General features: G+C 33.4%; 2 protein-coding genes across 2 annotated transcripts; both read right to left on the bottom strand.

Annotated features, from left to right (window-relative positions):
* Positions 1-5,973: 5,973 nt before the first annotated feature.
* On the bottom strand, positions 5,974-6,453 carry LOC131874196 (G-type lectin S-receptor-like serine/threonine-protein kinase At2g19130). The gene has a single exon (XM_059217458.1). The coding sequence runs from the start codon at positions 6,451-6,453 to the stop codon at positions 5,974-5,976; it is 480 nt and encodes a 159-aa protein (XP_059073441.1).
* A 24-nt stretch (positions 6,454-6,477) lies between these two features.
* LOC131061743 (G-type lectin S-receptor-like serine/threonine-protein kinase At2g19130) lies at positions 6,478-7,663 on the bottom strand. The gene is made up of 2 exons (XM_057995567.2): positions 7,464-7,663; positions 6,478-7,375 (listed from the first exon to the last, which is right to left on the bottom strand). Exons 1-2 carry the CDS (start codon positions 7,661-7,663, stop codon positions 6,478-6,480), a joined length of 1,098 nt encoding a protein of 365 aa, XP_057851550.2.
* Positions 7,664-10,319: the final 2,656 nt, after the last annotated feature.

The following is a 10,319-nucleotide window of genomic DNA, read 5'->3' on the forward strand; positions in this document are numbered from 1 at the left end:
TACAAAAGTCTTTTTGAATTCATTTTCCCAGTCGAGACTTCCTAAATTCTTTATGTTTGATTTTTAAATCTTCTATTTATTGAAGACAAAATACAATATTTTGATTAGTTGAGCTCTTCCCATAAACCTTAATCTTTCTGTCAACTAATTCAATAAAATACATAATCATAATTAATTTAGATAACTTAATGAAAGTAAGATTTATAATTTTTAATAGTTATATTTAAAACATAAATATAATAAAGAATTTTTTTAGTCTTTTGCATATTGAGTGAATTATGCAAAATGAATATTTTAGAATTTATGATGTCTTGAGATAAAAAAAATAAAAATGGATGTTATAGTCTAATAGTTTGCTTGAGATCAAATTTTTCTCTTCTCAATATAAGGCTGATTCTAGAGATTAGTCTAATATATTGTGTCACTAAGATACAATATATCCTAGGTTAATATATTGAAATGCATGCACAAAAGTAAACACATCAATTTTTAGTCATGCATATGCTTCTTAAATTGTTGTGTAGATGTACATTTCTTCTAGTGGACCAAATCTAGATATTTATCTCCTTACTTAGATGAGTGGATGAGACGTTATTCCTTGATGTATTAGATACTTAGAATAAATCGATTGCGTCCATTATCAAACAATTATCTTACAAAAGACATTCTACCATTTGTACACCTATCGTGTTCACTTTCACATCAACCAAGAGGTACTCTACTATCCAATTCATATTCTTGTATGACAGTGTACCTTACACAACTAAGATTCTTTCTTTTTGAATTAAGACCTACTGTTGAATATGGTGAAAGTTCAAAGTTGTGTCACACTTCTATAAATGAAATAGTCAACGATGGTTTAACTTTCAAAACTTGAATCACTAGAACATGACATATATATGTTTTAAATACAAAATGACGTAAACTGATAAAATATTAAAAAAATTACTGTATCTTATGTTTATAGTTTGTGAAAAAATTAAAAAAAATTTAACATCAGTTTTTTTTAATAAAATTGATATTATAACTTAGGTGTTGACAAATTGCTAAAAACAAGGTGACATTGGATACTAATCTTTATGCAGAAAAATTTATTCCTTCAATTTTGTTTCTTAATAATTTTGACTTAAACTTTAGTACATGGATTAATTTTTTCTTATGTTGATAAATATTATTTAAAAAAATCTTTGTTTTGTGTATTGAAAACACAACAATTTGATAGTGTACCACTTGTCTCAATTATTTATCTAAAATAGAAAAATCATATATCACTTTGGCATGAAACCTCTTCTCTAGTGCATTATATTTTAAAATAAAAACAAAATAAGTACTTTTATTAACAATATAATCAACCTTATATTATGGTCCTGATGACCCCTTTTAATAAAAATGAAAAATAAAATAATTAATCTATTGAAAAGTTATATTTTTTGAAGCTACACTAATATATAATTTAGAAAAAGGTATTTTAATTTTCATTTTCTAGATATCTACACGAGATAGTTTTCTATATTCTCAATCCTAGAGTTTTTATAAATTTATAAGTAGTCAACTTGTTCTGAACTTAACTATTAATTAAGCCATATGATCATAATTATATTCTTATTTAATTGAAAATTTTAGCCTAAATATTATATTTTGTTATCTATGTTAGCTTGAATTATATATTAGACATAAGTAGAGTATATATAAGAGGAAGTGAATCTTATTTGAGCATTAATAGTGATTAGTGTTCTCATTGAACATATTTGGAGTTTTAACTCCTCAAAATCGCTCGTTATTTTCTACAATTATCCAATTTTTTTAATTGGAAAAATATAAAAGACGTAAATATTAATATTAAACATATAACAGCATATATATCTGATACAAAAGATATACAACATTGACTACCTATTCAAAATGGGAGCATATCTAAACAAATTCTACTAGTTTTGGCATACCCCTATTTATGTCTCAATCAAAAAGACATATATCCATTCTTTACCCAAAACAATTGAAGAGATACACTCAGCTAGAATATCCATAGTCTTTTTCTTTACAAGAGTTTGTCTATATCATGCATTGTGTAATTCTCTATTAAACTATCCACCAATTTCTACTTTTTCCTTGCCTCATTTATTATTATCTAGCACTTCCCTCATTATAAAGTTATCAGTTCAACATACTCAGAGGCATGTGCACTAATTTCCCATAAGATTGGACTAAATCTAGGCAAATAGATAGAAAAAATTATAGAGCCTGCACTATAAGCAATAATCTTGGGAAGAAGGCTTCTAAAACATTTTCAAGTTTTTATAATATACAATTTCATAATTTACATTGTTCTCTTTTGCAAATATCTAGTAAATTATGATCTTGGCGTTGTGAAGACAAGGCATTTTTTTCAAATTTTAAAGATCATATTGAGAAGCACATATCTCTCTAATAATATTAGTGGATTATTTCTTGATTTTTCAAGGATTTTTAAAAGACATATTGATGCTACTAAGTCTAAGTTTCAATGAAATTTAAGTAAAATTAAGCATTTTTATTGAATTAGGGTTTCCTCTAAATACTCTCTCAAGGGTGAAAAGTAACTAATTTCTTTGAGTTTTCTTTAGAAAGGTTTGATCTAGCCTTAGTAAGTTATACAATCTTTTTTTGAATAATTTGATTTGTTTTTATGGTTTATTCTAAAATTATTTTCAACCATGATGGGCCTTGCAATTAGAAGCCAAAATAATTTTATCACGCCTAGAAAATATCTAGTTATTGATTCAATATAGTAATTAATATGCTACTCATAATGATGAAATCAACAAGGGCCAATAAAAAAAAAATTTAGTGAAGAAGGAGATGGAGGATATGCATCACCTAATAGGAGATATACATCATCCAAAAAGAGATATATCAAGCATGTAGAGAATGTTAATTTTTTATATAAATAATAATTTAGGATAAAAAATGGATGTCTCAAGAAACTAAGGTTTATCAAATATGCCAAATAATCTAGATAAAAGTGATAACATCATATGGGATCTTGGAACTTGAAACAAAAGGTGGATATATGCAATTTTGATCACAAGGATCCACTAACTTGGATAAATAAAATGACAAATTTCTTCTATGTCCATGAAGTACCAAGTGGATAGAAGGCGATAGTGGCTTCCTTATATCTAAAGAAAAAGGGCTTCACCATGTCATGGTTAATTTTTACAAAGATAGAATCATAGTGTAGCACTACTATGAAAACCAACTACTTCAACCAACTAGATAAAATTTAATAAATAGGATCAATTGAAGATTGCACTCAACAATTCCAAAAAAAAATCCTTGAAGGGAGATACAATTATAGAGACAACACGAATGACTTATTTTTAGGTTGTCTCAAGGATCGTATTTTACATGAGGTATGCATGTTAATTCAGTACTCTATATCTAAGTATTTTAAATTGGAATGCAAGGTAGGTGAGAAGTATTTAATTATAAGAAGACAAGGAAAAATCATTGATATTTGATAAAATTGAAGAACTCTCCAATAAAAAACCATCTAAGAAAATACAAATTTTACATAGAATTTTATGTAAAAGCATCCACACTTGATCAAGGATGAGAATAATATTTCTTTGAAGAGGGGGGTGTGCTACACCCTTAATCCTAGAGAGTGTATAGGGTTATAAGTAGTAATCATATGACTACCTTAACAATTACTTAAGTCATATTATCATTACTATACTTATTTAGTTAATTAGGTTAGTGTAGGGATTATATGTTGTTATCTAATTTTTCTTTGCTATTATTCTAGGAATAAGTACGACATATATAGGATGTTTTGATTCTTATTTGATCATAAGAGAGTCAATTATGTTCTCATTGGAGATATGTGGAGTTTTAGCCCCTTGAGGTGGCTTGTTATTCTTTACCATTATCAATTATCAGTAGCATATTTCATATTATATATTTCATTTTGAAAGTTATAATAGTAAATTTTTTGAGAGTATCATTTTTTTAAAAATAATTTTACTATTTGGTAAATTGGTCTCAAGGTCATGATGTATATGTATATGTATTCGTTGGATACTTTTAGTTTAAAAAACTTATGGCCTAGAATTAATTTAGCTAGAATCAATCCAGGTAGACTATATATTTGACCAAAATTGAATTCAATAAAAATACTTAAGTCAATTTGTACCAATAAGTTGGCTTGAATTGTCATTCATGACTTTGAAATTTTCACCCAAAAACTAAGAGCTAGTAAGCGTAACCCAAATTTTTACATCAAAAAAAACACCCACATAACTTCTATGTGTAATATCAATTTTTTTAATAGTAAGATTCAACGATTGTATCCTTAACATTTCTACTTCTAGTAATCTGATATAATCCTTAATGTATGTTAAGGCTAGATCCATTATCATCTAAAAATGATCTAATGATCAAAACAACACATTTCACCATAATATGTAAAGATAATGCTTCAAGAAATACCTTTGAAATTGAATTTATTTATCATTGATCAATATATCATAACTATTTCTAGTAATAAACTCTATAAAAAATGTTATTACTAATTGAAAATAGATATTTAATGTAACTTGTACTTTTTATATAGCCTTTTGTAGTTTCCAATGCAACGTTTTGTACATAAACTTTCAATCTATGTTTTATGTTACAATTTTCATAGTATATTCGTTACAAAAAAGCAATTATAACCTAATATATTCACAACTTTATGGTGTACATGTGTAGGATTGACATTCATAGACTACTACATCAAGTAATTTTTTCATGTTGTACCAAAATAATATTTTCTCACCTATAATTTATTTTCTTAAGATAATATTTCTACTCTCTATACTGCACCTTAGACCAGCAATGCATTTATGATATGTTTCAATGTCTAGAAACAAAACAAAAGAACAAGAAAAATAAAAACACTTTCCAAGCTCATTTTATACAGAAAAAAGAGAATTATCTACTAAATTTTCAAAATTGAAATCGTTATAAATATTTCTATCAATTATAAACAAATATACAATATAAACATTTTTCAAATATTGTATATATTATAATACATATTTTAAAATTGTATAGCATATAGATAATAAAAAATAATCTTTTTAACCTATTAACTTACATACTTTTCTATCCTTATAACCTTTTAGAACAAATGAAACGTCACATACATAAATCATAAATTTATTGCAATGGTTAAAATACTAGTTATAATTAAATTAACGTGTAAGCCTAAATAACATGCTAACCATTTTAAAATGCATTGTTCCATTAACATATTTATTACTAGTAACATTGCCATCGCTGTAGCTGCTTGTGTCACTTGGGGTGTTCAAAGCTCGAAATCTGCGGAGTTTGAGGCTCTATCTTCCCTTCCAGGATCTGCACCACTTGCCCCGTGCTAGGCCTCACTTCCTCGTCCTCTTGAATGCATAGCAACGCTACAACACGTGCTCTTCTCACCTCTTCCACATCTGCGGCCTCCTCTGCAACATCTTAATCCACAATATTAATCGTGCTCCCTTGGTAATCTTTCGTTGCAGCCCATGAAGGAAAGTAGAAATTACTTGAATCTTGGACGTTTAAGTCTACGTTTCTTTGCCCCGAAATGATTTCCAAAAGCGTCAAACCAAAACTTTAGATATCAACCTTGGTAGAGATGGGAAGACCAAAGATCCACTCTGGAGCCAAGTACCTTCTCGTTCCTCTTGTAGTGGTCAAAACGCGGCTGAAATCTCTACCCATAAGCTTTGCCAGCCCGAAATCCACTAACGTTGGTGACAAATTACTGTCCAGCAGAACGTTTTTGGGCTTGACATCGCCGTGAATGATGCAATCTCTGCATTCTTCATGAAGATAAAGTAACCCTTTTGTAGTGCCTAATGCGATCTCAAATCGGATCTTCCAGTCGAGTACCCTCCCTTTACTTTTGGACTGACTTGTGAACAAAAAGGAATTCAGAGAGCCGTTGGGCATCTAATCATAAACCAAAAGCCGTCTCGATCCTTCTGCACAAAACCCTCGTAGCCTGACTAAATTCACATGTTGAATGTTTCCAAGAGAACTGATTTCCGCTCTGAATTGCTTCTCATTTTGTCTCGAACCCTCCATTTTCTTTACGGTCACAAGCGTACCATCTGGTAGAGATCCTTTAAACACGGAGCCGAATCCTCCCCTCCCTAACTTAGACCTCAAATTCCTCGATGCAGTTTTCAATTCCTTGTAACTAAAAATTGTGAGAAAGGAATATGGGAAATCTGCACGCCAGTCCATCGACCGCAGCTGATGCCTTCGCCAAATTAAAATTGAAGAGATACCCAGAGCAAGGGTGAGTGCACCTACAATACCAAGCACTACGCTCACTGTGATTGTGCTTTTGCGTTTCGTAGAAATTTGAGATTCACTTACCCGAATAAAGACATTTAAATTGCTTTTTGATGTAGTCGAGTTGCGCATGTTAAACAAATATCTGGACCAGATTTAACAGGGCCCTGAAGGCGGATTGAAAGCAAACGCGGTGCAGGAGCAGTTGCGGAGGCAGGCTTCCTCGCAATCTTTGTTTGTGGATACAGGGTATGAGGAGGCGAAATCGTCAGGCAAAGTGACACCAAGGTCGATGAATCCGTCAGTGTTACCACTAATGGCATCGCATCTTAATGGATTCTTCCGAACACAGCCACTGGATTCCCACTCTTGCGAGAGCCAGGCACTATTGTCTGTGGGTTTGAAGCCTTCTCCGCAGCTGCAGAGCTGAATATTTCGGGAATCACAGGTTCCGTAGTCACCACAGGGACCATATACGGCGCATCTATCTCCTGGCATAGTCCAGAACATGCTCCATTTACTGCCATCGAATGCATACACTCTCACTTGTCCGAACTTAGTCACGACGAGACGTATGAGTGCACTAAACGGAGGAATCAACGTATAACTTTCAAACAAACCTGAGCTATTACTTTCAACGCTGATATTGAGCTGACGTTTGTCTGCAATTTCTGGAACTCCACTGTAAATTTTTCCATCCCAAGTTCCACTGTCCCAATACTGTACAGAATTGTTCCATGTCAGCACGAATTGTTTGGCCCCAGATGGATCCACATGAAAGGAGAAAAGCCCATGTGTAAGGAAAAAAGCCCAGGAGCAGGATCTAATGAGTTTCTCCAAGAGACAGAGCTTTTGTTGTCCACCGAACACCATCCCTGCCAACCAGGTATCTACAGGATTGTCGAAACTCTGCCAAACAGTTTCAGATTTGTTGTCGTCAATTAGCATTATAAAATTACCAGAATCCAATAGCAGAGCCCGGGATGCCTTGTTTATTGTATTGACTGACCAAACAGATGCGCCCTGTGCATCCAACAATACCAGATTCCCTTCACTTGACAGTTTCAAAACACCAGAGTTTCAGCCCGGGAGTTTCCCCTTTTAGCCACCAAACATACGTTTTCTCTGGTATTTGGGCATACCAGATGCCAATATACCAGTTGCTTCCATCTGGGCTGAAGAATCCCAATTCAAAGGTGCCGTTCTTTGAAATGATTGTCTGATTTCCAGTGAGCGAGGTGCCCAACGAAAGAGTATCTCCAGCATCGACTGCAGCACCATAACTCTGCAGTTGAATACGCACTGTAAGTGCAAAAAAACATAATTTTGCCCTGCTTTCCATCGCTAAATTGTTAGCGACCGAACGAACATTCCTCAGGCGTTAATATATATATCCAAGAGAACCTCTATGGTGGAAAGTCAAGTGAAAGATAAACATCACATCGAAGAGGCCATTAAGTCGCCAGAGTTTGGCTCTTGGCTCGTTTGTGTTGTCAAAAATTTAACGCACAAGTCCAGTCAATTTAGCGTGTTTGCAAACTTGGTCGTGGTGGAAAAAAACAAAATTATTGTCTGGTCTGATTAACGCAATAAGTGCCGCACCTCTAGCGTCGACTTTTCCCATGGCCAAAGTCCCTTGAAGCAAAATATAATCAAGTTGCGGGTAATGTTTTCCCTCTTGCGTTGCGTGTCAAAGGGTTCACACTCACCATCATTAATTTTCAATGCACGCGCGAAGTTAGAGGAAAAATTAAAAAGTTGACAAAAGGATTTATCGATAAAAAAAACCTAAATATTTTTTTATTCATCTTTTTCATTTTTTAATATGTTTTCAATTTAAAAAAATTATGTCCTTTTTAGAATATTATTAATTTATAAATACATATTATTAAGAAGCATTACATTGTCTTTTGTTAATGGGATTCAGAAAGCTATTCTTCCCTAGAATTCCAAGGTTGGTGTTGTCAAGCAATGTCACAAATCGGAGCGTTGAGCTGCACAACACAAGGAAACCAAGGGCGTACACCTTGCAACAAATTCAACTAGGTAAAAGTTAACTTTGAGGGGGCATCTAAAGGCAATCCAAGATTTACTGGTATAAGGTATATGGCAAGGGATTGAACAATGACACTGTGCTTAGCTAAAATTAAAATATTTGGGAGTAACAACTAACAATGATGCTGAATTTTGTGCTGCTTTACTAGGTTTAAAATGTGGCCTTGAATTGAAAGTTGGGCCTCTTCATTAGGAAGGCAGCTCCCTCATCACAAGTAACGTGATTCATCAAAAAAGGTCTCTTAATTGGAAATGACTGGTAGAGAAGAAGAGCATAACATAGATGAGTTCTACTGAGCTCATGATGATGGTTGCACATAAGATGATGAAGGAAGGATCTATGGACAAAGGAATTACTGATCAGTCAATCCCAGTTTTGCATAGACTTGTCCTAGAGTGCCATTTTGATAGGGGAGCAAGCCCATCCGGCAAGCTCAAAATAATCACAGAGCACATTTCTAAGGATTTTCAATCTTTACAACAGATATCTAACCGACAGGTTTTGGAGATATTCACACACACTAAGAGAGCTACTTTTGATCAGATGATTGAATCAGAGAAGAAAGAGATTAATGATAAACTGAAGTTGACTGATAATGCTTTAAGGCAATGTACTAATATTTACAGAGTATGTTGTAACATAGGTTTACTTACTGCAGATATAGATAAAGGAATTAAGGATTCTCGGGAGAAAATTGTAGGTATATTCAATTCTTTTGATGGCCCAAATTCTTTGACTACATCTATAGATGGACAAATTTTGATATTGGAAGCTCAAGTTTCAACTCTTGAAAGGGATAAAGACAAAATCATTAGGAGAGCTAAAGGGCTCAAAGAATTGGTGAGTTTCCTGTTGGACTCTTTGAGTGTACATAAGAAGGAATGCATTGATATGGTTGGTAGGCCCATGCTGATAGAGCTTAAAGAGAAAGAGTCCTATGCTCATATGCTTAATGGACTTGTATCTATTTCCGATACGTTCAAATCAGGTTGGGACACCTATCTAGAGAATTTGGAGAAAGTCTATCCAGAAATTTTCAAGTATATTCAGCTCCGGTAAGATGTTTTGGGACACATTCATTGTACAGACTTTCATTCTTCGTCTCGATTTTTGGTATTTTTTTGGCATTGATGTCAAAGAGGGAGGTATAGGTGAAAAATATATTCTTGACATGAGGAGATATGGAGTATTTGTACAGATCATGATCATATATGGATATTCGGCTCAGGGGGAGCAGTCTCAGAGTGAAATCGGCAAATGGAAACCATTATCATTTTTCACATGAGTGTTGCCATCAATGCCAAAGGCGGAGATTGTTACCAATTAACACTCATTTGATTGGTTTCATATGTTGTCGTTGATGGCAACATGTTCTGGCTTCATTCCTTGGTTTGGTTGTTCATCGGCAGACACTTCACCGGCACCAGCACCGACACTAGCACATATCTTCATCGGTAGAAAGGATTCTATGGTTACCGGCATTGCAAGCCGACATGACTTGCAACAGGATACTGGTATAGGAGGTCGACATCAATTAGGAGATAAGGCAATCATAAATTCATTTTGATATTTATTTATTTATGTAATAGGCCGACATGTATATTCATTTTGTAATTATCTATGTAAGTCGACATGAGTCATGAAGGACTGTAAGGGTATAGAGGTCAGTTGATTAGATCATTTTTGAGATAGGAGAATGTGATGATGTTTTGTAATGCGAAGATCATGTATATGAGGACATTCATGTAAGACGTTATTCTGGTAAGGGTTTAGGGTTTCAAAACCGGAACCTGGCTTGAACCAGAACTCAATCAGGTATAGCAGATGCATTAAATGAGTTCATTTTTATGTTTTCTTATTGAAAGTGACTGTAGTCAGTGAGACTTCTTTGTGATGAGCAATGTGCTCTAGGCTGTAAGCCTTCCTGCATGTGCAGGCCCCC

This window comes from Cryptomeria japonica, chromosome 3 (assembly GCF_030272615.1).
Source record: "Cryptomeria japonica chromosome 3, Sugi_1.0, whole genome shotgun sequence".
Taxonomy (NCBI): Eukaryota; Viridiplantae; Streptophyta; class Pinopsida; order Cupressales; family Cupressaceae; genus Cryptomeria; species Cryptomeria japonica.

Coding starts and splice junctions, on each gene's coding strand:
- LOC131061743 (XM_057995567.2), bottom strand. CDS start 7,663: ATGGAAAGCAGGGCAAAATTATGTTTTTTTGCACTTACAGTGCGTATT. Junction 7,376..7,463: donor AACTGGTATATTGGCATCTG/GTATGCCCAAAT, acceptor GAAACTGTCAAG/TGAAGGGAATCTGGTATTGT.
- LOC131874196 (XM_059217458.1), bottom strand. CDS start 6,453: ATGCGCAACTCGACTACATCAAAAAGCAATTTAAATGTCTTTATTCGG.